Here is a 27,040-nt window from a genome sequence, read left to right on the forward strand (position 1 = left end):
TCATATTTAGGAAATGACGTCTGTCCCAACCTCTTTCATGCAGCCCAAATTTCGTCGTGGTCTCGTAGCCTTGGGTCAAGCTTGAGAGCGTGTAATCAATATTTTTGTATTCATTTAAGTTCATTAGAGTGCAATCCATGAGGCTGTGACACTCACTTGATTGGGTCAGGGTTCACTTGAGCTCCTCCCTTAAATTTGGTCATACCTGCTTACATATCAGCCTTACATAATCGAATCTTTATGAACTCGTGTATCGAGTCTCAAAATACCTGCTTACATATCAGCCTTACATAATCGAATCTTTATGAACTCGTGTATCGAGTCTCAAAATACCTGCTTACATATCAGCCTTACATAATCGAATCTTTAGGAACTCGTGTCTCAAAATAATGAGCCTGGGGCAGCTGTTCCGTGACTCATTCGAGCCTTATTTAGTTATGAAATCCGCAGGTGGACGCAGTCGTCATTTATGTTCCCGGTAAATAGCGTACCGATTATAAATCTTTGTGTTTTTATGTTATCTCTTCTAATCATTACCTTATATTTAATTATGTGAGTTTCTATTGAAGTGGCACTGACTCTCCACAGGTACCCTTCAGACTATTTGAATGATAATTTTACATTAAATTCTCCTTTGATTCAAGCATTTCCTCCTATAATAATAATAATTTCCTCCTCAAGCATTTCCTCCTTATTGATAATTGAAAACCTATTTTCAACAACGCATTGCGGGCGATAAAAACCATTTTTATTTGGCTAATTAATGAAGAAAATTCTCTACCATATATCCCCATAAACTTTCTTATCTGATACGATTTAAATTTGAATGATACGATTATTCGTCCTTTAAATTTTTATGTTGTACCCATTCCATACATATAAACATGTTTCTTGTCGCATTTAGAGATCTCGAAGTTTAGTAGTTAACATATGTAAGTCATTATATTATTGACCGTACATGTATATAATCAAGTTTTCATCCTCACATCCTATTAATCTTTCAACAGCGTGAACAAAAATTGGTTTTGTCAATGCAGAAAGTCATGTTCATGGTGCTATGCGTAGATTTGATTTTTTAACACGCACACTATACTGAAAGGTCTGTACAACCAACGGAAGCGAGTCTGGAGCTGAATGTCTATGTCAGTCACACGTTTGTTAACATTTATATTTCACTTCATATTGTTTCCTCCTAGGGATCTTTCATTTGCCACGATTTTTCAGTGCATGGCATGACAATTCTAAAAGATATTTCAAATGTATATGTTTAGCACCCATGGTTTATGAACTAGATGCGTTCATAAAAGATAAACAAGCCTGAAGCTTGGTGCAGACAAATTAATGAGGCAATGCAGATATTTTTTGAGTATTTATTTCACTTTTAGTACCAAACTGAGCATGAGTCCGGCAAGCTTTTCAGCTATTCGAAATACATAAGTAACTCAAGGTGTACTATGACTTACCATCCTTAATTTCGGATTTTATTCCTCATAGAAGAACAAAAATATGAGGTGGTTTTCTAAGACTCAATTATTCATCCTGGTTAACCTTAGACTAGATCCTACAAGTGATTGAACTTGTATCGGAACTCACGCGACTCGCGAACTAAGAACGGACGTGTTTTTTCTTATAGTGAGCCACTTTTCTTTTCGTCTCCCCTCACAGATAGTGTCCTTTTGTGTAGCCCATGGTCCTCAAAATTCTAAGTTTGTCATTGAAATATAATTTTCCTCTGTAATGTGTAACTATCTCTTCTAAAACCTTCAATAATTACATTTATCTTCGTATGATATGTTCTGTATCATCAACGGTGATGACGCTGTTCCTGCACACCTTATCGAGCTGCAGCTCTCACATCGCTCATACAACTACTACCTCTTCTCTGTCACCTTTGGCACCGCCAACACAACCCTTCTCAGACACCACCACCATGCAGTAGCTCTTCTCTAGCTCAACAAACAACAGCAACAATAGTTCTTCTCTGACCCCACCACCAATAGCCCTTCTCAGACACCACCACCAATAGCTCTTCTCTGTCCCCGCAACCACTAGCTCTTTGCTGACACCACCACAATTAGCTCTTCGCCACCACCACTACCTCTTCTCTGACACTTCTGGTACCATCACCAGGAACTCTTTTCTGGCACCACCACTACCAATACCAGAACGTCCCTGGCACTTCTCCCAACCCTGATACTAACAGCTCTCTGGCTCCTTCAGGCGGTTGGTCACAGATCGCTGAAGTGCCTGCAGACGAGACCCTCAAGATTAAGGTGGAGGGTCTGGAAAACAAGAAACAATACAAGTTCCGCGTGTCTGCCGCTAACAAAATGGGAACGGGAGAACCTGCCACGCTGCCTAAAGTCATTCTCGCCAAGGATCCTTGGGGTTAGTCTGGTCCAGTTTATACCATATGTGTCTGCCTTGAATAACCTGCTTTATTAAAATCGTTTTATGTTCGTAAATAGGTTCCAAAATTTCAAAGATTTTAGAATTCATTGAACCCATATAGGACAAATTGAATTTTAAAAACTGAATATTTTAGCATCTTTAAGGTGTTTTTCCTGAGAGGATACGAAATTTCCTTCTGTCTTCATACAGTCAATCTTTCTTTCCTAGACTTGGTAGCGTCACTGTGAATCTCATCGACCTCTATTACCATCGTAACATGAATTTCGTTCTAATTCAAGGTCACATGAACGTTTTATTATTTTCTTTCTCATCGACCTTTATTCCCATCGTAACATTAATTTCGGTGTAATTCAAGTTCACCTGAAAGTTTTAGTATCTACATTCTCATCGACCTGTAGTCCTATATTCTCATTGTAACAGTAATTTCGATGCAATTTAAGGTCACATGAACGTTTCTATGTCACAGTATCTTCATTCTCAAATTTACTGTTCGTTTCCAGACGAGCCCGGAAAGGTGAAGCACGTCGAGGTCACAGACTGGGGCCCCAACCACGCCGACCTGCGCTGGTCGCGTCCTGAGACCGACGGCGGCGCGCCCATCACGGGCTACATCATCGAGTACAGGGTGAGTGAACACTCGAATATTAATAGGATTTAATTATTGCAATATTAGGCTTTAGTTTCTGCAATGTTAGGATATAATTTTTGCACTTTTAGGGCGTTAATTTATACAGTATTAGGACTTTAAATTCGGCAATATTAGGGCTTTTATTCTCGTAATGTTAGGCTCTAAATCCTGCAATGTTAGGATTAAATTCATGCATTATTAGGGCCTTAATTCTTGCAGTATTAGGGCTATAATTTCTGCAATATTAGGGCTTTAACTCGTGTAATATTAGGCTCCTGCTTGTTCGCAGCCAAAGTTCTTTCATGAGAGATTAATTGATTCGATCAGGTATTCTGCCATGTATATTAAGGCTGAAAATAAGGATGCTCAAGGGCCGGAAATTTGTTAGCTTTCAATGGTTGATCGTGGAAATTAGGTCATTAATGGCTTCGAGGATATATATGTTGATTATACCTTTTTAAATGTTTTCTTCATTTTTTCCCCCAACAATTTTAATATCAAATTAGTCTTTTTTTCTGATGTACGGCATTTCATTTTTCCTCCTTACCTTCGGTGTTAAGGCAACAATAGTCAACCCTTTAGCCTTCCTACCTGAAATTTTCCTGATGTTATTTCCTTAATTAAGTTATCCTTCTGTTATTGATAATTGTTGTCCTTGTTTCTTCGCGTATTTCTCACCGAAAATTGCAGACGAAAAATCTCGAATATCATCGAGCAGCCACCCAGTCCAAAGCCCGTTACCCTCCGAATTCTTCTGAGTTTTTAACATTTTTCATTCGTAGCTTTTAAAATTTACAAATATGTGATTCTAATTTACCTACCTCGTGCTATAGGGAATTTCCAAGTGTGATGAATTTCTTCGGATTTTATTGATTCCCTTCATAGATCCCGAGAACAAATGATAAGTTCTCTTAGTTCTAGCTGCAAACAATCTGACCGAGCATTAATTTGAAATGGAGTACACACCTTATTGACTCATCCCTCACTCCCTTGTACCGTCTCAACAGACCCGTCCCATGCCCAAAGCTGAATCTGGTGGAATGGTAAGATCAGCGATCGCTGTCGTTGTACTCTCCAGCAAAACAAACCTTCTTGCTTTCTGCTGCAAGTCTTCAGACATGGTCCCTTATGATACTAGAATCGTACAACATTAAATGACAACTTTGTTTAATTTGACTGATTCCATAAATTAAAAATCTGCCGTGATTTTACAATCGAGTAAAAAGAGAATAATATGATTTACTTTTGATTCTGCAAAAAGATTTAGTTGTGATTCTGCAATAAGATTTAAATTGAATTTTCTAATTTTACCCCAAGTCGAAAGCATTGCAGCAAAAACGTAGACTGGAAGTTTTGCTCGAGTTGCACAGCTGTTATGTCGCTGTTGGTTGGACGCCGTCACTGTGCCGTATTATTTTGCTTACATTTTCGCACGCCTAACGTTGTCTTCTCTGTTGAATCACAGACGATATTATGCATTTGATGCTAAGTTGCCTTTGGATTTTGGTGCGGTATGCTTGGTTCATCATAACGTAGCCTAAGCTGTATTATTCATTTATTCTACTGCGTAAGATAATCGCCAATTATTTAAGTTGTTTTGAAAATAACATGTAATGAAGCATATTATTTCATATTGAGTTTTCATTTTTACACCGTTTTTTTTAGTTGATTCTCTTGAGTCTAATTAGTGGAGGAGCAACGTTGTCGTTGGCTCTTCTCTCATAGTTCTCAGATTGTGATCAGAAGACGGAGCTTCAAACAAATGATATTTAAATTATTTTTTGTTTCTGAAAAATGTTTGCTGCTCATGATAAACTAATAATGTTTATACAAATCTGATTATTCATCTAATTTAAAAACATATTCTAGTCAATGATCAATAACTATGTCATTCTCTCCGTAAGCATTCTTATCACTGGATAGTATGAGGTAATCTTGCACCTTTTTTATACAGTAATAATAATTAATAAGTAAAACAAATCGTCCATTAGACCTGAGTATCAACAAGCAGGTCAGATCATCTGTATGAAAGTAAGGTCATCAATGCTTCTTGATTTTGGTTCAGGCAGCAGAAATAAACACAGAAAGAATAATTCACGCTAAAATATTAGTAGAATAACCTATTGTTGTTTTGCGATGTATGTAAGGCACGTCCGTAACAATTTTAGTGTTGTACTACAAATGTGAATAGAAGAAAAAACGTAATTGCAATGACAATGCATATGAGTTACGTTTGTTTCTTCCTTTTCATTTATATTTCACTAATATTATAATAACACAATAAATCTTTTGTCCCAATAAATAGTTTCTCATAACAGCAATACATAATTGTGGAAAGATCCACAGAATTTGATGCAGTCACCTTCTAAGTAATTTTTCTATACGTTGTGGTCAAATCTAGTGCGTGAAATTTCGACTTATCGAAGCTCATCTTACAATTTGTTCAGGCGTTTAAATTTTTCTTTCTCATGATTATCTACTACAGCATTCTCAGTAGTTAAGAATTAGAGCCTTCTAAGTCCCGAGTCTTCTAATTCTTGATCAAAGAGTCTTCCAGTCGCGTTTTTTAAATCCTGATCTCAACAATCTTCACTGTAATTGCTTTCTTAAGGCGAGCCCTCTGTTTACTTCAGGGACTTGTATTTCAAGGGCTTAGAGGATGCTTACTGCATTGCCATATCTTGACAAGGTATCTATTTTAAATGTTATTTCATGAAATACTTGGTTCAGGAGCGCTTTGGTGACTGGAAGAAAGGCACCGAGATCCAGGGCGATGTTCTGGAGGGGACCATGAACGACCTCATCGAGGGCAACCAGTACGAGTTCCGCATCCTGGCTGTCAACAAGGCCGGTCCCGGCGAACCCTCTGACCCCACCGACCCCATTTGCGCCAAGCACCGCTTCTGTGAGTGACAATAGTGAAGTGTCCTCAAAAATGATGATATTTCTTGACACTTGAACAAATTGAACTAAAAACACTGAATCGGAAAACTCGTCTTTCTTGTTGGAAATTCAAATAAACTCATTTTAGTTACGTTATCATTGAAGTTTTTAAGCGAAGAAGTAGAAAGAGAATAGAAATTTCTCCTTCCCACTTGAAAAAATACAGTGTCAACACTATCACTATTCTCTCTTCTGAGCTGATTCCTCTGTGTAACTGACATAATATTTCCGTGACAATTCCGTCTAATCGACCTGCGGTTGAGATATTTTATTTTAGCCACCCCGTAGTGCGGTTTCTCTCTGTTCTGAAACAATTCATTTGGATAATTGAGATAATAATTATGCAAATTCCGTGTAATTGGCCTGCGATTCAGATATTTTTGGCGCATTTTCTCATTTATGTAAAAAATGCCCTATTGTGCTCGTCATGTCCGTCCGTCCGTCTGTCCGTGACTTCACGTTTTCGTCGACGAGAAAATACGCTCTCTGTCACTCACTGCAGTGAGTACTGAGTTATATTTTTATTGTGGTCACCCCACAGTGCGGCCTTTCATCAAGAACCCTGATGAGTTCAGGAACATCGTCATCAAGAAGGACAAGCAGTTCGTGCTCGACATCAAGTATGGCGGCGAGCCTGAGCCCACGGTCATCTGGAAGTTTGATGATAAAGAAATCATCGCTGACGACACGGAGAAGTGAGTTGAAAAGATTTCCCGTGATTATTCATTTTGATCTGTAATTATTACTACAGATTCATTATTTCCTCTTGCAACTTTAAGGATGTTAGACTGCAAATACCGGTATCAAGGAAAAGCTTTAACTTCGTAAGTCTTGCTAAATAATAAATTTGTGGATTAATTCTGGTGCTCTAGACGGTGTTCAGCAGGTCCAACGAATATCAGAGAGCACAACCCACATTGTGCTCATAGGTTGCAATGCACAACCCACATTGTGCTCATAGGCTGCAATGCACAAACCACATTGTGCTCATAGGCTGAAACTCACAACCCGCATTGTGCTCATAGGCTGAAACTCACAACCCACATTGTGCTCATAGGCTGAAACTCACAACCCGCATTGTTCTAATAGGTTGCAATGCACAACCCACATTGTGCTCATAGGCTGAAACTCACAACCCGCATTGTGCTCATAGGCTGAAACTCACAACCCACATTGTGCTCATAGGCTGAAACTCACAACCCGCATTGTGCTCNCACTTTCAATGCAATGAGCGCAACACACTTTCAATGCAATGAGCGCAATACACTTTCAATGCAATGAGCGCAATACACTTTCAATGCAATGAGCGCAACACACTTTCAAACATAGCGAAGTTCTCTAGTGGATCACACTCAGATTGCCACGACTGCTCACACCCGATGAGAAAAATGCAAGCTTCTAGAAAGTTTCTTGTGATAATGATCTTTAAGCTAAGTTACGATTCAATTTTGAACACCGCCACTATATCGGGGCTGAAAGATTTTCTGAATTATTAACAACTGTTTGTCGTTCACTTTTTTGAAAGTTACAATTAAATAAAATTTTCATTTTTGTTACGATAAAAATATGTCCAATGTTGATATTCCCGCGTACATCTTTATTATTATTTCTCTTTCAGCGTTATTATAGTTATTGTTATTATAATCATTATTATTCTATAGATAAATTATTATAATTTATTATTATTTTATAAGCCTAAACGTTTCATTTGGTGTTTAGTCATATATAAATGTTATTCAATGAAGGTTAGTTTCTTTGATTATGTATATTATAAACTTTTACAAACTATTTTACTCTGAGCTTTTTGCATGTATTGTCACCAAAGACAATAAGCTTCGGTTATTGTTCGATCTCTCAAAGTTCTTCATGACACGGATACGGTTACTGAAGACCTTTGTATACTTCTCATTTTGTGGATTGTTCTCTTTTTTTAAGCATAAATGTTTCATGTACAGTCAGTGTCTACGTGTACTTTCCTGTATAACTAAACAAAAATTGATTTGTTCTTGATCAACATGACCAACCTGAAAGTAAGTCGGCAGCTCAGCGAAAGGCGTCAAAAGATCAAAAGTAATTCGCCGGTGCCTATTTTTACAGGTTGGGGTCTCCCTTCAACTGCACCAGGTGACCGGCGTCTTCAAAGTAGACTGTGCCTTTCTTTTCATATATTTGCCATATTCCATTGAAATGTGCAATTTTAATTCATATTTATTCCTCGCTTTATAAGCGATATGTTGCTAGTATTCATCCTCAAAAGTTATCTCAATTCAAACTAATATTTAACGAACTACAACTGTATGAGATCACATGTTGAATAGCAATGGAAACTCAATGGAAATGGCAAGTTAAGGGATGAAAGGCATAGTTAAATTGGACTCTACATTATCTAATCACATAAATGCTATGTTTTCTGCCTAACGCTTAACATTGTCGCTGTATGCAACCAACGCTGAGTTCATGGACTCGTATTCTTGCTTGGTAGATAAGATCTGAACATTTATTCGGTTACTGTGTAAGTATGATTCTGATATAAACAAACACTCAGATAAATCAGTGAGGTTTTGTCTAAATAGCGACGCACTTCTGTTATTGTGTGGGTCATTATGACCCAGTTTGTCCCGAATAATGAGCGTATCTGTGCTACGAGCTGAAAAAATTGTGTGTTGCTATTATGACAATTCCCCATTAATTTTTCTGAGAGTGCACGCTCATTCGCTTACTAGCTGCACCACGTACTTTGGTTCCGAATGTTAACTCTATAAATCAACTTTATTTAAAGTTCTTAAAAATTATTCTAAAAGCCGTACTTTACTGAGAACCACTCTAATACAAGAGATATTTTTGAAGGAGAAATGCATGCATTTTCTTTATCTATAAATTTCAATAAGTTCGCGGCTTGGAAATGTCTCCAACTTTCGCTTATATTGATTATTATTTTAATGGTGAGACTTGAAAAAAATTTAGTTTGCATTTACTTCGGAGATAGATGGTGAATTTCGAATTTTCCGAGTCTCTTTTATATTTATTCTACAGAAAATAACTAGAGATTTCAACGCGTTTCATAGCCCACGTAGGTTCAACAACAGACTTCTTACACAACGATCTAAGTTGGTGGGTTCAAAGTACTACTTGCGAATTTCGATAAGCACTGAATAAAATGTAAATATGTTAGTAATTCTCGCTTATATCTATTTTAGATTTTTACCAAACAAGATAAGACTGGTGGGCTCAATGCGGTATGTTGCGATATGCCTAAAATTTTGCGAAATGTTGCGGTCAATCGCAATATCGTGCGATCCGTCGATATATGTTGCGATATATTGAGATATGTTGCTATAAATTCAAATATATTGCAGTCCGTCGCAATATTTTGAAACAAATCTCTATATCTCACGATGTGTTACCCCGGCTTCTAGCTCGCATAGAAAAAGTCACTAGAATCGAAAAGTCAATAAATCGAAAACATTCTGACGCATGTTTCAAAATTCTAGTGTGATCAAAAACTCCATTGCTATTCGTTAGTGCATTTCATTTTCGTAAAATAAATATCTTATATTGTTTTTCCTCTTCACAACCGTGTCCCGACTTTTAAATGAGTTGAGGTGTATTCGGTTTGCTCAGCTTAATTAAGTCACATAAATTTCCGTGCAGTTTAAGCCATTAATAAATTTTATTATTTTGCATGTACTCCGAAAATTACCTCCCGGCTTAATTTTTTATTATTATAAAATTTATCTGGTAATGACTGCGCAGGTACGTAAAACTTGTGTTTTTGTTAAAATAACTACCTTGATTTTTTCTTAAATTGTAAATGTGTGCATACCGTATAAATACCGTCATGAGGTTCGTCCTCGCTACCGGCCTCTTGGCACGTCCATTACCGCGTGACAAGTTTCACAGCTTAGATAATAAAAACATTGCGAATAGATATTATGGGTAATAACATCACAAACCGAGTTATATGGGAGATAATATAAAATAGGGTAAAAAAGAGAGATAACCATTTCTCTCAGCGCACGGCAGCGGCTGGTCGCATAGCGTGCGTGTACGAAGGTTCATCTTATATATGGAGCAGAGGACACAACCGTGCATACTTCTGCTGAATGTCTCAAACTATCAAACGGAGTTTCGATAGTTTTTTATAATTATGAGATATTTCAAGAGATTTTATACAATTTTCAATATTATTAGCAATAATTAATTTTTCCTCTGATCTTCTGAATAAAATTGATTCTTCTTCGGAGTCGACAGCTCCAGGAACTGTGGAAGATGGGCGCTCGTATCGATATTCAGGTTGGAAAATACCGACACTGACGAAAATTCTACAGAAAATATATATTCATATTCATGACGTAAGATTGCTTCATTGAATCTATGTTCATGTTCTTCGATCGGCTGTTACAACCAACGTCCCCTTTGACCATTCATATTTATAAATCAGGGTTTAGATGTCATTTCGGAATACCCGGAATACATGTTTATTTACCAGCACTCTGGTGCGGTGCTTCCTTCATGGGCGCCGAAAGAGAGTTTCAATTGAAATTTGCTTGCGGGTTTCTGGTCGAGAAAAAGCTTATCAGGAGCCAATGGACAGAATAAATACAAGCAAATTTAATTTTTAAAGAATTTATTTAATCCAAATGACTGGCGCCATTTGCCATTCACATGCCGTAGTGTATTTTCCTTAGAAATAAAGCTGTTCGCGAGTTTAAGGTCCTAAACATTTTTCACCGGTTACTATTTTCAAATAACTAATCCAATACCGCTTGTTTGCAATGCAAATCAAACTTGATAACCATAACACTTATTCATATGACGTCCCGTTCACGACTTCCATTGTTCGATTCTTATTTAGATGTGTATTCCGGTTTAAAGTCCATTCTTTTCTAATTTCCCTGTAAAAAGGAAACTGCCAATGAGATCGTATCAGAAAAAAATGCCTGACGCTGAATACTCGCTTTCCAGGATTACCATTGACCAGTACGAAAGGAATACGGTGTTCACGCTTCGTAAGGGCGTCAGGAAAGACACTGGCAAGTATAAGCTTGTGCTCGTCAACTCCGTGGGGCAGTGCGAGGAGGTAGCAGACGTCGTTGTGCTCGGTAAGTCTGCCTGCAACCAATTATTCATAAAATTTGTCTGCAGTGCCTTTCAGTGCAATCATATCCGTAGTGCCTTTCAATGCCTTTACCCATAATTCACCATGAATAAATAAGAAACAAATTTTTATTCAACTGTACACTCGGAAAAATGAGAGTGATAAGATAAGAGTGATCAAATATTGTGCACCTTTAGCCTCTGCGTGGGACTCAGGGGCTCAGTTTTTTAGCTTCTCATCCTGACCAAGTTCGTCATTGTGCGAGGCGTATCAGTGCTACGTCCGTTCTCAGCTCGTGCTGTGAATAAAATAGCATGTCCGCTATTCAGGCAAATGACCCATTCGTTTCATTCAGTGTTCATTCATTTCCAGCTAAACCTGAAAGGCCGGAAGGTCCGCTGTTCCCTGAGGAGATCCGCGACAAGCACGTCAAGCTGCGCTGGAAGAAGCCCAAGGATGATGGCGGCATGCCCATCCAGGGCTACATCATCGAGAAGATGGACCTGGACACGGGCATCTGGGAGCCTGCAGGAGAGGTGAGACCACAGCTCATGCAGGTCTTCTTTGATATCCTGACAGTTTCTGATTATTCTGGAAAATCAGAATTAATTTTTCTGCCCAAGATTTGTCCTACCAGAATAAAAATAACCTAATCTTACTTAAACTCACATATCTGAATATGATCGGTCAAGGTTTAAGTATATCAGCGGTGGTGCCGGGCCCACAAATAATAGCGGGGTGACGTCAAATACGCAGTTTTATCACACGTAGACGCAAATTTTGGTGGTCTAGTTCTTGCCCGTTCAAAGTTGCTCGTTGAAACAATTTAGTATATGCTGATTAAATCTCTATTTATTTTAAGAAAAGACTGTATGTAAAACTGGTGCGCACTGCTTCAATAGATGGGAGAAAATTACTTCGAATGAGTTTACATTTTTATTGCAAATCTTTCGACATGGTGGTTACGATTATTAGAAGAGGTGTAGATAATTTTATAAAACATGAGGTTTGTCTTAAGATTTCGAAAATCTTGGATAATAAGCAGGTCACGTGAGACCTATTAGCTTCTTTTTTTAAAGCCAAAAATGATTTTTGTAAGAATATTTACTTGTCTATTGTCCTTGGAAAACAGAGTTAGAGAATGATTACTGCTCCTAGACCATGATTCACACTCCGGCTTTTTGGCTACACAGGTCACAGCTCCGCTCAAGGAAGAGTTCACCGTAGACGGTCTAACGCCCAAGAAGAACTACAAGTTCCGTGTGAAGGCCTACAACAAGGAGGGAGAATCTGAGCCATTGGAGAATGACGAGCCAATCAAAGCACGCAACCCATACGGTCAGAGGCTATCGCCGACTAATTGATAGTGATGATAGTACCTAACCTAAAATTGTTCTTCACTTTCTCTGATTATTGTCAAATTTTGTTTTGCAATAATTCTCTATGCTTAATTAGATTTGGATCGCTAACAAAAACGATTGAATATTAATATTGAGATTTGTAGTTATGGTATTTTTTTTAAGAAGTTCATTGAAATAACTAAATTTGAATACGCAGATGAACCCGGAAGGCCCGGGAAGCCCGTGGTGCAAGACTACGACAACACGATGGTGGTGCTGCAGTGGACTCCTCCCGAGACGGACGGCGGTCGCCCGATCACCCACTACACCATTGAGATGAAGGAGAAGCTCTCCGTTGAGTGGGTGAAGGCGATCGACACGCCAGACACCAGATGCGAGATGCAGGTGCCCAACTTGAGGGAGGGCAACAACTACACTTTCCGTGTACGCGCCCACAACAAGGCGGGCTGTGGTGAGGCGTCCGAGCCTTCGGACAACCATCTCTGCAAGCACAAGAACCGTAAGTTCTAGAGTCACTTATTTTCAGATATAATTAGATGAATAATTAGGAAGTAAACTTGTACATATCAAAATTATTGCATTATGCTCAAAATAAATTCATTTATCATTGTTATTGAACGTATGAAAAATATAAAAGTCTTTCATTCGATGGGTTAGTTTTTGGAATTGTTTCAGGATTACGACTACTGACGATAATTTTTTCACAATTTACTTTGTACGTGTGTTCAGTGAAGCCTCGAATCATGCGAGAAACCTTCAAGACCGTAACCATCAAGGTCGGACGCAGCCACAAGTGGGCTGTTGACTACATCGGCGAGCCAGATCCCGAAGTTTCGTGGATATTCAAGGAGACTGTGCTGGAAAATTCCGATCGAATTAACATCGAGAACACTGATCACCACACTGAGTTTTCAGTTACTAATGCCAAGAGGAAAGATGCTGGCCTCTACACTCTCAAAGTTGAGAACAGGAATGGTTCTGACCAAGAAACCGTGGAGCTCGTCGTCCTAGGTGAGTGGTTCTGATCAACTCCAGTACTCGATAACGACTACGTTTGCTGGCTCATAGCAGCGTTTAGGTGAGCATTGGAGTCAAAAAAAATTTCGGTTCTTATGAGTCAAGATTAAAAACCGAACCTCAAGGACTGTGATCACGGTTGCTAAAATAATTCTTGATGTGTATGCCCAAAGTTTGAGTCGAGTGAGGCGCGAGGAGTACTCGAGATTAACGAGTATTTTGCTCTTTTGCTAGTAAATTGGGTGGCTGGTTTAAATTTGTGCCACGAGCTTTTTTGGCGGGAAGATTCTTTGATTCATCGATGCGCTGGGTGGATTTGTTGTTGGGTGAATTTGTTGGGAACCTTAAATTAAGATGAGCGAATGGACTGTAATGAAGCAGCTTAAAATTTAATTAAATTTGCTAGAAAAAATTCCCGTTTAGGGATAGTTGCCAAGGCGTTTGTTGAGATTTTGTATGTTGCACAATAATATTACTGAAATAATTGTACTTCGTTATAAATAAATTGTTTCCGTTGTGTCCCGCAGGCAAACCGTCCAAACCTAAAGGTCCCCTGGACGTGACGGATGTACACGACACAGGATGTAAACTCAAGTGGAAGGAGCCCGAAGACGATGGTGGAATGCCGATAAAGGAGTATGAGATCGAGAAGATGGATCTCGCGACTGGAAAATGGGTCCGGGCTGGAAAGGTAAATTTCTTAAATTAAGCCCCTCCCCCCAATTACTTGAAGATGGTTATTTGAATATTTTCCTAATAATTACTGACTGCATTAATGTGATTACAGGAAAGATCTATTTCTGCAACAAAATAATGGCAAAGAGTAATCTCAACGATAAAAATAACACGTTCTATTTACCCAGTGTCCTGGCAATGTGGTACCTCCCTTCTTTGAAGTCGAGGGTCTCGAACCCGGCCACCAGTATAAGTTCCGCGTCTCGGCCGTGAACAACGAAGGAGAGTCTGAGCCTCTAGAGGCGGACCAGGCTATCTTGGCGAAGAATCCTTACGGTGAGCATCATTTTCTACCACGTTGGTTCCGTATAATGCATTCATTTAAAAGTAGGGATGAAATTTGTAGAGGTTTGCTAAACCAAATTGAGGCTAATCAAGTTCATCTCCCAACCAAATGGCTGTCTACTTCCGCTCGAGATCCCATTCTCTCATGGGAGACTTGGTAATAGTTCTGAGAATTTTTTTTTTGGTGCTAAAAGTTATCTAAATCGATTTCTGATATTTATTTTATCTACCAAACTGGCGTTTTTATCTAAAAATTGCAAAGGAGATGAGCCTAATTAAAATTTTGAATTTAATCACAAAAATTACTGTTGCTAAAATGACCTAATGAGAAAGGAAATCAACAACTTCAAAATGGCCTTTGAAGTTGTTTTAAAATGGCAACAACTTCAAACGATTAGTGAAATGTAAAAACATTGGTCAATGTGTCTAGGGTCAGAATGTTACTTTTCGTATCCTAAGACGGATTAAATTCTCATCCTACCAGACGTGCCTGGTGCACCTGGCCGTCCTGAGATTACGGACTACGACAACAAGTCGGTTGATCTCAAGTTTACCGCCCCCATGTCTGATGGCGGTGCTCCGCTCATCAAATATATCATCCAGAAGAAGGATAAGTAAGAAAATCTCACGTGTTTGTTATTTACTGCTGATAAATTTATTTTACTGGAAAGATTTATTTGTTTTATACTAATCTTCCCTGATTGAGGTATTCGCACCGAATGACCGAGTCACGATGCAAAATAGGATGTGCATAATTTGAGTTATCATGAAATACTTTCAGCCTCGTTTAAGTTGAGTAATTTTTAATATTGTTAGAACCTTCATTCTATGAGAAGTTTAACAGAAATATTTTATCCCCATCAGATTCATGCCTGAGTGGGAGACCGCATCAGAAATCAAGTGTGACCTATACACGCCTCTCAAGCCTGGTGAACCCATCGAAGCAACTGTAGGCGGTCTGAAGCATCGCGCTGAGTACATGTTCCGTGTGGTTGCCGTTAACAAAGCTGGCCCTGGACCTGAGTCTGAGCCAACAGACTATCATCTCGTGAAGCATCGTGCTTTGAAACCAAGGATCGATCGCACTAACCTGAAGCAAACCACTACAAAAGCTGGACGCAATGTGAAGTTTGACATCAACATAGAAGGTGAGCCCGCACCTACAGTCAAGTGGTACCGCGATGGTGAGGAAGTCAAGGATGAAAACATCACAATTGAGAATGTTGACTACAACACTAAATTCGCCATGATTTCTGCGCTACGAAAGGAAGGTGGCACATACAAAATAGTTGCTGAGAACATCCATGGCAAAGACGAAGCTGAAGTTGAGATTATCGTGCTAGCTGCTCCTTCTAAGCCCAAGGGACCGCTTAAAGTCACCGACGTGACGAAAAAGAGCTGCAAACTCAAGTGGGAGAAACCTGACGATGATGGTGGCATGCCTATCAAGGAATACTTGGTCGAAAAGATGGACGTTGGCACTGGCCGTTGGATGCCTGTAGGCAGGACCAAAGATACAGACATGGACGTGCCCGGCCTTTCTGAGGGCAAGGAATACCTTTTCCGTGTGAAAGCAGTAAATGAAGAGGGAGAGTCTGAGCCGCTCGAGGCTGACCACTCCATTATTGCTAAGGATCCTTATGGTCCACCTGGTAAGCCAGGCGTGCCTGATATTTTCGACTGGGACGTGGACCGCGTAGACTTGAAGTGGCAGGCTCCTAAAGACACCGGCGGAGCTCCCATCAGTAAGTACATAATTGAAAAGAAGGAGCGCTACGGATCGTCCTGGGAGACACTTTACGAATCCGAAGGCCCCGCAACGGAGTGCCGTGCCCCGGGTTTGGTTGAGGGCAACACTTATCAATTCCGTGTCGTTGCTGTCAACAAGGCTGGACCAGGTGAACCTTCGGACCCAACTAAGCCACATCTTGCTAAAGCTAGGTTCCTGAAGCCTTACATCAACAGAGACAAACTGAAAAAGGTCACCGTCCGTGCCTCGCAGCGAGTGTTCTTAGAAGTCGACGTTAAGGGTGAACCACCTCCAGAAACTTGGTGGACCTTCAAGGGAAAGAAGGTGGAGACAGATGCGCACCGCTCAGTGCAGAATGAAGACTACCTCACGAAGCTTCTTATCAGTGACTCTGAGCGCATGCACTCTGGCATTTATACCATCCATGCTGAGAACAGCTCAGGAACCGATGAAGCCGAAGTAGAAATCTGCATCCTGGGTGAGTTTTCACACATTGCTGGATATTGTTCACACCACTTACTATGGTAGATATTATTCATACTAGTTCAAATTAAAATGTGATTCACTCTACTTAGGATGCAAGAAATTTTAAATAATAATAAAATCTTAGTCGGAGAGCTCTTTAGATGATGTCAAGCATTGAATTATTAACTCAAAACAGAAAACTGGTGCATGGAATAACATTAGAGATATTAAATTTTGTACTAAGGATATTTGATTGGTTGACTCACCAAAGAGTGACCATTTTCACTGAACAAAAATGTTAATGCTAGGGCTGGCTGCACCATCGAATCAATTAACGATTAACTCCCTGATGGGAAATAATTAATTGATTCCATTGAAGGAATTCCGCTGTCAATTATTATCTATAAATTAAATGATTATTATGTATGTGAGGCAGCAGCTCACATTTGAAAATCCACTGTACAAATACCTACGATTATGAGATCAAATTTAATTCAAATCTAGTTTCTCATTCAGAAATTATACAATGCCTAGTCATTTTCGTGACTCATTAAAGCCCGTGAATATTAACGCATGCAGCCTAATTTTAGGACATAATTTCCGAACTCAGAGACGAGTAGTATTTTGAAAATATTGTTTACAGAAGACTTTCTCGTTTCCCCAACGAGATAGGCCGGTAGCTCTAATAAGTAACCTGCGTAAACCTTAATTAATGAGCGTTTGCTATTGCAGATCGTCCTGCTAAGCCTGAGGGGCCACTGGAGATCACAGACGTGCACAAAGAAGGCTGCCACCTCAAGTGGGACCCTCCTCGCGACGACGGAGGTCTTCCCGTCGACGAGTATGTCGTCGAGAAGATGGATGTCACCACTGGTGAGCTACACTAGTGCTTACGATGAATTAGTAGTTCCTTCAATGAATTAGCCATTCATTCAATTAGTCACTTCATTAGTCCATTTAATGAATCTGCCGACGACGAGTACGTCGTCAATAAGATGGATGTCACCACTGATGAGTTTTCTCGGTACCTTCAACGAAGTACTGGACTGTACAGTAAAAGTGTCTTATTGAAAGTTTTCAGATTAATCGAGGGCTTATGACTGTGATATATATAGAGAGATTGAAGACGAAATAAACATGCATCCAGATGTTTTTACAATAAGTGGCGATGTATGGTAATTATTTTCTGTCAGATAATTTACCTGCTAGGGTGAAATTTTGAACTAAAAAAGCTAACTCCGTGCAGGCAAGTGGGTTCCATGTGGACGCGTGCCAGGCGACGCCACGGAGATGGACGTGACTGGCTTGGAGCCCGGCAAGAAGTACGAGTTCCGCGTCAAAGCTAAGAACGACGAGGGTGAATCTGATCCTCTTGACGGCGAGAACGCCATCGTCGCCAAGGATCCGTTCGGTGAGTTCTAATTTCTCCAAATTACGCCTGGTTTAGAAAATTCATGCACATCCCTCTTAAGCCTCCAAAAGCTAACGTTTAAAATGCGATATACTATTTTTGATTATACCCTCCCTCCAACATCAATTTTTATATTCAGCATTCGAAATGTTCGAAAATTTACTTCACAGACAAGCCTGGTCCTCCTGGTCTACCCGACATCGTGGACTTTGACGAAAACAGCGTCAAGCTGAAGTGGGATCCACCAATTAGGGACAACGGCGCCCCCATCACTGGCTACATCATCGAGATGAAACCCAAGAGTGGCACCGTGAGTTAACCGAAATTTAAATGTATTAATTTATGCTAATTTATGCGAAGCTATGCAGGAGTATATGTTCAGTCTTAAAATGCCTAGCAAATTACGGACCAGGCAATAAGTCCAGCAGCTATCTCAATCAATCGTCAGCTATGTAAAGATCGGGTTCCAAAGGCCGGATCCCTTGTGAATCAAGTCACGAAAAGTTCAAGAATCGGCAACAGGCCATGGACCTATTTCTTCAACGCCGACGCTTCTATTCTATTCTATGCTATTCTATAATTTGATCTACAACAGTTAACCTTAAATGACTGATTCGTGAATACATAGTGTTTGCATTTCAATTTAGAGTGAAGCTGTATCGTAGCGGCAAATAATCTTGTTAAATATTCTATTCTTAATGAAGGTGTCATGCATTCCTCGTAGTGGGATAATTATTGAGTGTTACATGGATAATAATAGTGAGTGAACGCTCACTGGTGAGGCGTTGAGGCCTCAGGACGAGGCAGCTTGCAACGGCTGGTCTAATCTGGAGTTTGGCTAAGATGCCATTGCTCCCGAAAGAATAAGATGCAACTCATTCGATTTGAGGTTCTAAGAGAACTATCGCAAGCCAATCATATGAGGTTAGAGAACTATCTCAAGCTAATCAAGGTACGCACTCCAGAGCAGTTAGCAGTTTCTTTTTGCAGTTAGAGAAGATATAGAATGAAACGATAATCATTCTCTTAGCGTTTATCACGCTTAAAGCGATTCAAGTGTTATTATCATGTTTGATCTAGGTCATTACAGACCATTTATATTGTAATTGGCAATGGAATTATCCTCTTGAATATCCTGATCAGGTATCTCTACACAACTCGTTTTTAATTGCAAATAATTTCTTCGTCGTGCGCATGTAACTTTTATTACGTGATCTAAAGAAGGCCAAACATTACGCAATGTTTCAACAGGTGTAATATTAGTTACTTTAATTAAATGTTATTCTGATTATAGAATATGAATAAATGAATTAATATTTCTGGCTTTTTCAAACAAAAAATACATGCATGCATGCGGTTGACCTGATCGTTGTTCTTTTGGAAATGATACTTGATATTGGTTAACCTTTCTGAACTTGCTCTTTATTAAACTTATTGAATTTTACAAAATTGTTTTCGTTTTGGCGCCGTTCAATTTCTTCCCCAGATCGCAATTATTCATAGTAAATGAAAAAATGCCAATTAATGACATTATTTTGACTACCTCATTCAACAGGAGTTTGTGAAGGCTGCCGAAATCAAGGGCAACACCCCGCAAGGGACCGTGAAGGGCCTGGAAGAGGGAGAGAAATACGAGTTCAGAGTCCGGGCCATCAACAAGGCCGGCGTCGGAGACCCGTCCGACGCGACGCTACCACATCTCGCGCGCGCCAAGTTCCGTGAGTACTGGGGGCTTGTGGTACGTGTTGTAGCAGGTGTTGTAGCAGGTGTTGCAGCAGGTGTTGCAGCAGGTGTTGCAGCAGGTGTTGCAGCAGGTGTTGCAGCAGGTGTTGTAGCAGGTGTTGCAGCAGGTGTTGCAGCAGGTGTTGCAGCAGGTGTTGCAGCAGGTGTTGCAGCAGGTGTTGCAGCAGGTGTTGCAGCAGGTGTTGCAGCAGGTGTTGCAGCAGGTGTTGCAGCAGGTGTTGCAGCAGGTGTTGCAGCAGGTGTTGCAGCAGGTGTTGCAGCAGGTGTTGCAGCAGGTGTTGTAGCAGGTGTTATCGATGGCGATGTATCAGATGCCGCTGTGTTGTGACAGGTGTTGTAGTGAGCGGTGCTGTGTTGCGGTAGCAAGTATGGGACATTCATGTATTCGAATACTGTATTCGAATTCAAACTCGTATATTATGTTCCAATTCGAATATTATATTAGAATTCGAATTTGAATATAGTATTCAAATTCGAATATAATCCGATGCGACGCTACCTCACCTCGAGCGCGCCAAGTTCCGTTAGTATTGGTGGCTTGGTGTGGTCGGTAGTGCGCTATTGCAGCGATTTTTTTGGTGTCATGGATAGTTTAAGTTACATAAACATGTCAGTTAGACATTAAGTGATTACTCTTCTAGCATTTGAGCTTCCTATTCTCTTCGTGATAATGGAGGAAGAATTTCAAACTCAGCTCATTGCAGTGCTTTGATTGGTTGCCTCGACATTTCGGCAGTTAAATGTCGATGAATTCGTTGTGAATGTGGTGGTGAACTATATATAGTGAATAGGCATAATAGTTTCTCTCCTTTTTGTTAGAAAATTTTTAGTCATCAATTATACATTTGGAGGCAAATTTTTATCTGAAACTATCTGTAATATGCTTTATAAAATTATAACTGGGCAATACAGACAGAAAATGCTTAAACATTTTTATTATTAAGTAAACCAAGGATGCTTGACCTGTTCCAGCTCCACACGACTTATACGGTATACCAGTGATAATTATGGCAATGAGTAATCTTTTTTGCCATGGATGGTATGGCGACCAATCTTGTTACTGCTACTGGCAACCAATCTTATTACTGTTACTGACTACCAATCTTATTACTGTTACTGACTACCAATCTTATTACTGCTACTGGTAACCAATCTTATTACTGCTACTGGCAACCATTCTTGCTACTGGCAACCAATCTTATTACTGTTACAGGCAACCAATCTTATTACTGTTACTGGCAACCAATCTTATTACTGTTACTGGCAACCAATCTTATTACTGCTACTGGCAACCAATCTTATTACTGTTACTGGCAACCAATCTTATTACTGTTACTGGCCACCAATCTTATAACTGTTACTGGTTACCAATCTTATTACTGTTACTGGCTACCAATCTTATTACTGCTACTGGTTAACAATCTTATTACTGTTGATAAAATATTGGTTTTATTCCTACAGGTGCGCCTCGCATCGACCGTACGAACCTGACCAAGACGGTCCTCAAAGTCGGCGCTCATCACCTCTTCGACGTGAACATCGCCGGTGACCCCTTGCCTGTCAACACCCTCGTCTTGAACGATAAGGTGCGCTTTCTCGAACTAATTGCATATTTTGAATACTAATAGGATCAATAAGTTAGCTCATCGAAAATTAGAATTTTTGTGAATAATAGCGAATATCCAAACGATCGACCGTTCAGGCAGATGAGTATACATTTTGCGAGTTAAATTGGAATAGTTTGATTGGAAGGTATAAATGTTTTACCTGCCTGCACTGTAGCCTGATCGTGTTAAAAATATTTTGCTGAACATAGCACTCGTTAGTGAATTGTATTAGATTTCTATCGACGAATCTATCACCATATTTCCACATTATCCTGGAGCCATTTCTGGCGGTGCAATGCCGAATGTTGTCTGTGGGTAAAATCCTAACAAATTTTTCCTCTCATCAAAAGCATGACATCTTTACAGCCATGTTAAGTAGCCCCTCAGCCGCCGAGATGAAACATGAATAGCTTTTAGCTAAGCCAGTAAGACATGGGTGATCTAGCCATATTTAGAAGCCATTTAGCCACCGAGATCAAGCATGAATACCATTTAGCTAAGCCAATAAGACATGGGTTATCTAGCTACATTTAGTAGCCATTTAGCCACCGAGATCAAGCATGAATAGCTTTTAGCTAAGCCAGTAAGACATGGGTGATCTAGCCATATTTAGTAGCCATTTAGCTACGGAGATCAAGCATGAATACCATTTAGCCAAGCCTGTAAGACATAGGTGATCTAGCCATATTTAGCAGCCATTTAGCCACCGTGATCAGACATGAGTAGCTAAGCCACTATAAGCCATGAGCGTCACACTGACACCTCTAAGGTAAGTACCTAAACTGCCTGCGCATGCGCCGGACGCCTCATAAATGATCTTATGACGACCACACGTCGACATTGAGGCTTAATTTATTAGTGCGTCCTACATGAACATGTTTCCGTATCAGTCCTGTCTGTTATTTCACATCTTAAATAGCCATTTTAGATCTCATAAAAAATGCTCAAGTAAATTGAACGATCGGGTTGCTTTTTTAAACAGTGCTGTTGAATGTACGTCCTTAAAAATTTTCTCGGGTTTGAGAAGTCAGCCTGGATTTGATAGTCAAATTTAAACATCGTTTAATTGCGCATATCTTAAGTACAATCGCCTTGCTTATTTCTCTTTGTTTATCGTCCTTCAAATTTTATTTAGCCCATTCTGGCTGGTCCAAATATTTTTCGAAACTAATATTATAGTTCCAAATAAATGATAAATGTGTAATTTCTAGAAATCTACCGTGCTATATAATACTGGCATCTCCTGAAAGTTCCCTATTAGACATGTCTTGGCCACTAACAATCATATTTTAGGCCAAATATCAATTCCATCATTGGGTTGATAGGGCCGTCATGCTATTAATATTCATTGTACGCTCAGCACACAATTATAAATCGAAGTCTTTTAAAAATTATTAGCAAATTCTAACTTTTCTTTTATGATCCTGATCGTCTTCAACGCCTGTAGCCATTCTTGAACAATTTCACTTCTTGTTTTTCTTTTGCTGTACGGCTTCAGATGTTACACGATATTCAAAAGTAGAAGTTGGATCAGAAGCGTTTTAAGTATTGTAGATATATTTAAATGAATGTTACCGTGTAAATGATAAACTGCTCGTGCTTTAAGTGTTGCACATTAAACCACATTCTCTCGTGGTATAAATATTCTCTAATGATCCGCATGACCTTCATTGCCAGTGGAGGTCACGGGGATCGTGGACCAGGAATGGGAAGAACAATCAATGATTGTCGCGTTATTTAATGCTACATTCAAAGTTTTTGCGAAATATAAATATCATTACTATGATATTTAACGTTGTTTCTAGAACCACTTTTTAATGATTGCGAATTAATAATTCGTTATTAATAAAAATCGCGCACCATTGACTGATAAATAACCATGCCCATTCCTAGTCGCCTTTCTTTGTACAAATATTCGCTCTCTGTAAAAGAAAAAAAAAACAATTATTATGTTCTACTTCGCATATTAACCAAATAATTCTAAACTTGCTTCAACTGTGCCATCGTTATCATTATGTTTCAACGGATTAATTACGGCTAAAATATTAGTATTAAATGTGCAACTTGTTTAAAAATTTTACGCGGAGATGCAGACATTTTCGATAACGGCACCCCCGGATTTTAAGTCTCATATTTATGTTGGAATTTTTCGACATCAAAATTTTGACATTTTTAATGAACACTTAATTAGAATAATCGATATCTTGAAGACGCTCGATGAGATTCTAAGATTAAGAAATTAAGGCAATGATTTTGGGTGCTGCAACATTTATTCCGTAAAAAACACCGCGCACTCTAAAAGTTATATTCTTTTTAAAGTGAAAATCTTAACCTAGATTGCGCTTGAATTAATTCTGATGAAAAAGTAAATTATTCCAATCAAATTTATACGACTGCTGTCTTGGGGCGCTTCCTTATAATAGCCATAAATTTTTTAAAAAGCAATGTGTTTAAGCTCACGGAAGGTACGAATTCCTCTAATTGGTTGCATCAATTTTTTTGCTTGAATTCAAATTAATATTTTTTTGCATTCAAAATTTTTGTGACCTCGAAATTTAATTCAGTTCAGGAACTTGTACAATTCGTGAGCACATAAAATACCCATTAAATGATAAACCTGAAGCACCTTGCTCGATGTTTAAAAGATAAACCACACCGTCTCTATTGATCGCAAACGCCTGGAAGGTTGCTCGATTTCAGTCTATCTCGATTGCTGCTGCGTAAAGGATTCTTTCGAAACTTGTTTAATTAATTAAAATATCACGGGATTAGAATGTTTTATTAAATTATAAGAAACAGTCACACTACCTGCTTTTGATGCAGTTTCTATTCATCTTCTGATTCATTGGCATTCCTTTGAAAGTACAATGTGACTTCATGCTTTTTTCGATTTCCCCGCTACCTATAAATTTGACTAATTAAGAGTAATTGTCACTCAGCTCGAGACATTGAAAACAAGCGCCTGGCGAATGATCTAAAGTAATAGTACTCCTCGATAAGCCTAAATGCTAATGAGCTTTTCTTCTTCTTGCTCGTTTGGTTTTGATAAATATGACGTGGTGGCTGGACTGATGCTTCTCCTCCTCTCGTCGCCTCGCATCTCTGGTAACTACGACCGACGATGTCATCCTCCATGGTATGGCACACCGTATAACACGGCTGTCGCGGCCCCGTTGCTTCATTATATCATTCAAATATCACTCACATGTACCATTTATGCCATTATTTTCATCGTTGTAATCTTTTGTTCACTATGATTGCTTTCATACTTAAACCTAAGAACAATAACAATGTAATTTTTGTTCATCAATCATTTGTGTTGTAATGAATCGTTTGTTGATTTGTAAAATTTCAAAACAATTTCGAAGAAAATCAAATAATTTTTTTGTGGTTACTCGAAATTGAATAAATAAAACTTCCACTGAAATTTACCTACATTACGGGTTGCATTATCCCATTGTGCCCAATAATTCCATAATTACATTATCTTCATTCATTAACAACACGTCATCACTTGCAAACATTGCTTCACGGGGGGTGTGTGGGGTACATTGGGCTTCCTATATTAACGTCATTAGTGGGGCAGAAAGTTTAACATGCAAGTTGCTGCCGAAAAGGCGCTGGTGTCGGACAACAACATCAGAATCGACACGACGGGCGACAACATGAAAATCCTGGTGCTGAAGGCGCAGCGCAACATGACCGGCAAATACCTCATCAACTCCAAGAACGAGCATGGCGAGGACAACGCCGAGGTCGAACTCATCGTCTTGGGTCAGTCTGAATAAAATTTGCATTACTCTGTAACTAATAATATGGATAGGATAGAAGTTTAATTTCACCGTAAAAATTATTGGGATTTCTGCCGCTCGTGAAGGAAATGTCTCCTAGAAATCATTGCTCTATGCTATCGATTATTTTCTGCATGGGTTCGAAATTCATCTTGGAGTTTCCCACAAGAAGCCATATCATCTTATTTTGAAAGTTAATTAATTTATTTCGATGTTGCTATAGTTGAAGGAATAAAATTTCGCGATGAATGGAGAAATAAAAATCAGAGTCGATAATTTGAAACCGAGGGTTCATCCTATTGATGTCCCGTGCATAAATGTGGTCTTCTGCATGTGCTCTTAAATGAACAAATACAATGAATGTGGTATTTTTTGGTCTTAAATAAATAAATGAAATAAATGTGGTCTTCTGTGCTCCTAATTAAATAAATAAAATAAATATGGTCTTCAGTGGTCCTAAATAAATGAATAAAATAAATGTGGTCTTATGGGGTCCTAAATAAATAAATAAAATAAATGTGGTCTTATGGGGTCCTAAATAAATAAATAAATAAATTTGGCCCTTTGCAGGCGTGCCGGGTAAGCCGATGGGGCCGCTGGAGGTGACGGATGTAACGGCCAGCGGCTGCCACCTCAAGTGGAAGAAGCCAGAGGACGACGGGGGTGAACCTGTCGACTATTACCAGGTCAGTTCAGCCTCAACAAATCTCTAAAATACACACACATTTTTATATTAGAGATATATATGAAAAATACATGATTTAAATACTGCAAAAAAAACTCTTGTTTTAGCTTCGTGTGCCTCTGTGGGAGTAATTTAAATATTGGTATGCACTTCCGTAGACATGTTTATGTTTTTATGCCATCATTTTAATTTGTAAGTTTTATTACATTCTGCTGTAAATTTTTGACTCTTCAAGCTAATTGGTATTGCCAAGGTGATGAATTGTGAAACGAAAATGAGTCATCTAGACGGCGAAAGCTGAAAAAATTAGATCGGTACCCACTGCAGTGAGTGACAGAGAGCGAATTTTCTCGTCCGTCCGTCTGTGAAGTTACGGACGGACGGACATGCCGAGCACATGTGAAGTCACGGACGGACGGACATGAATAGCACAATAGCGTCTTTTTTTGCGCTAGAAAGGTGACAGTCCATGCAAGTAACTTAATATTGGGAATAGTTTTACCTGAACCGTGGGAATAGTTCCACCCCAACAATGGTAGCAGTTCTTCCTGAACAATGGAATTGGTTCTACTCAAACAATGCGAATAGTTTTACCCCAACAATGGTAGCAGTTCTTCTTGAACAGCGGATTGGTTCTACTCATATAATGAGAGTAGTGCTACCCGAGCAATGGGAGTAGTTCTACTTTGTATTTATAATTGCTAAAAATAATAGTTGGAATTTAGGAACTGTCATTTTGATTAATTATTTGATTAGCGTATCATAAGTCCGGTTCTACAAGATACGGTTTGCATCAGGTGGAGAAGCTGGACCCGATCACGGGACAGTGGATGCCGTGCGGCCAGTCCAAGACCCCCGAGGCAGACGTGACGGGCCTGCAGGAGGGCAAGAAGTACAAGTTCAGGGTGAAGGCCGTCAACAAGGAGGGAGAGTCAGAGCCCCTCGAGGCTGACCAGTACATCACAGCCAAGAATCCTTATGGTCCGTACAACTAGCGAGTTAAATATTTTTCCTATATTCCACTGTATTTTTCCACTGCGATAGTTGGCTGGAATGTTTGATAGAGACTGCTTATAGAGGTGTAGAAAAGAAAAATATACAATTACTAA

General features: G+C 39.3%; 1 protein-coding gene across 1 annotated transcript in view; it reads left to right on the forward strand.

Annotated features, from left to right (window-relative positions):
- LOC108679657 (twitchin) overlaps positions 1 to 27,040 on the forward strand; it is a 139,750-nt gene that overhangs the window by 72,799 nt on the left and 39,911 nt on the right. Inside the window, exons 38-60 of the mRNA XM_047885350.1 lie at positions 2,221 to 2,388; positions 2,913 to 3,037; positions 4,048 to 4,083; positions 5,771 to 5,945; positions 6,525 to 6,678; positions 8,081 to 8,107; positions 10,949 to 11,085; positions 11,454 to 11,617; positions 12,275 to 12,419; positions 12,639 to 12,941; positions 13,172 to 13,453; positions 13,987 to 14,150; positions 14,323 to 14,470; positions 14,964 to 15,093; positions 15,344 to 16,707; positions 17,427 to 17,567; positions 17,941 to 18,105; positions 18,276 to 18,415; positions 19,661 to 19,823; positions 21,310 to 21,434; positions 25,073 to 25,229; positions 25,817 to 25,932; positions 26,729 to 26,912. Of these exons, the coding sequence (XP_047741306.1) occupies positions 2,221 to 2,388; positions 2,913 to 3,037; positions 4,048 to 4,083; positions 5,771 to 5,945; positions 6,525 to 6,678; positions 8,081 to 8,107; positions 10,949 to 11,085; positions 11,454 to 11,617; positions 12,275 to 12,419; positions 12,639 to 12,941; positions 13,172 to 13,453; positions 13,987 to 14,150; positions 14,323 to 14,470; positions 14,964 to 15,093; positions 15,344 to 16,707; positions 17,427 to 17,567; positions 17,941 to 18,105; positions 18,276 to 18,415; positions 19,661 to 19,823; positions 21,310 to 21,434; positions 25,073 to 25,229; positions 25,817 to 25,932; positions 26,729 to 26,912 (4,713 nt within the window). The remainder of the gene's footprint in view (positions 1 to 2,220; positions 2,389 to 2,912; positions 3,038 to 4,047; positions 4,084 to 5,770; positions 5,946 to 6,524; positions 6,679 to 8,080; positions 8,108 to 10,948; positions 11,086 to 11,453; positions 11,618 to 12,274; positions 12,420 to 12,638; positions 12,942 to 13,171; positions 13,454 to 13,986; positions 14,151 to 14,322; positions 14,471 to 14,963; positions 15,094 to 15,343; positions 16,708 to 17,426; positions 17,568 to 17,940; positions 18,106 to 18,275; positions 18,416 to 19,660; positions 19,824 to 21,309; positions 21,435 to 25,072; positions 25,230 to 25,816; positions 25,933 to 26,728; positions 26,913 to 27,040) is intronic.

The sequence above is a fragment of the Hyalella azteca genome, unplaced genomic scaffold, assembly GCF_000764305.2.
Source record: "Hyalella azteca isolate HAZT.00-mixed unplaced genomic scaffold, Hazt_2.0.2 contig17671, whole genome shotgun sequence".
NCBI classification, from domain to species: Eukaryota; Metazoa; Arthropoda; class Malacostraca; order Amphipoda; family Hyalellidae; genus Hyalella; species Hyalella azteca.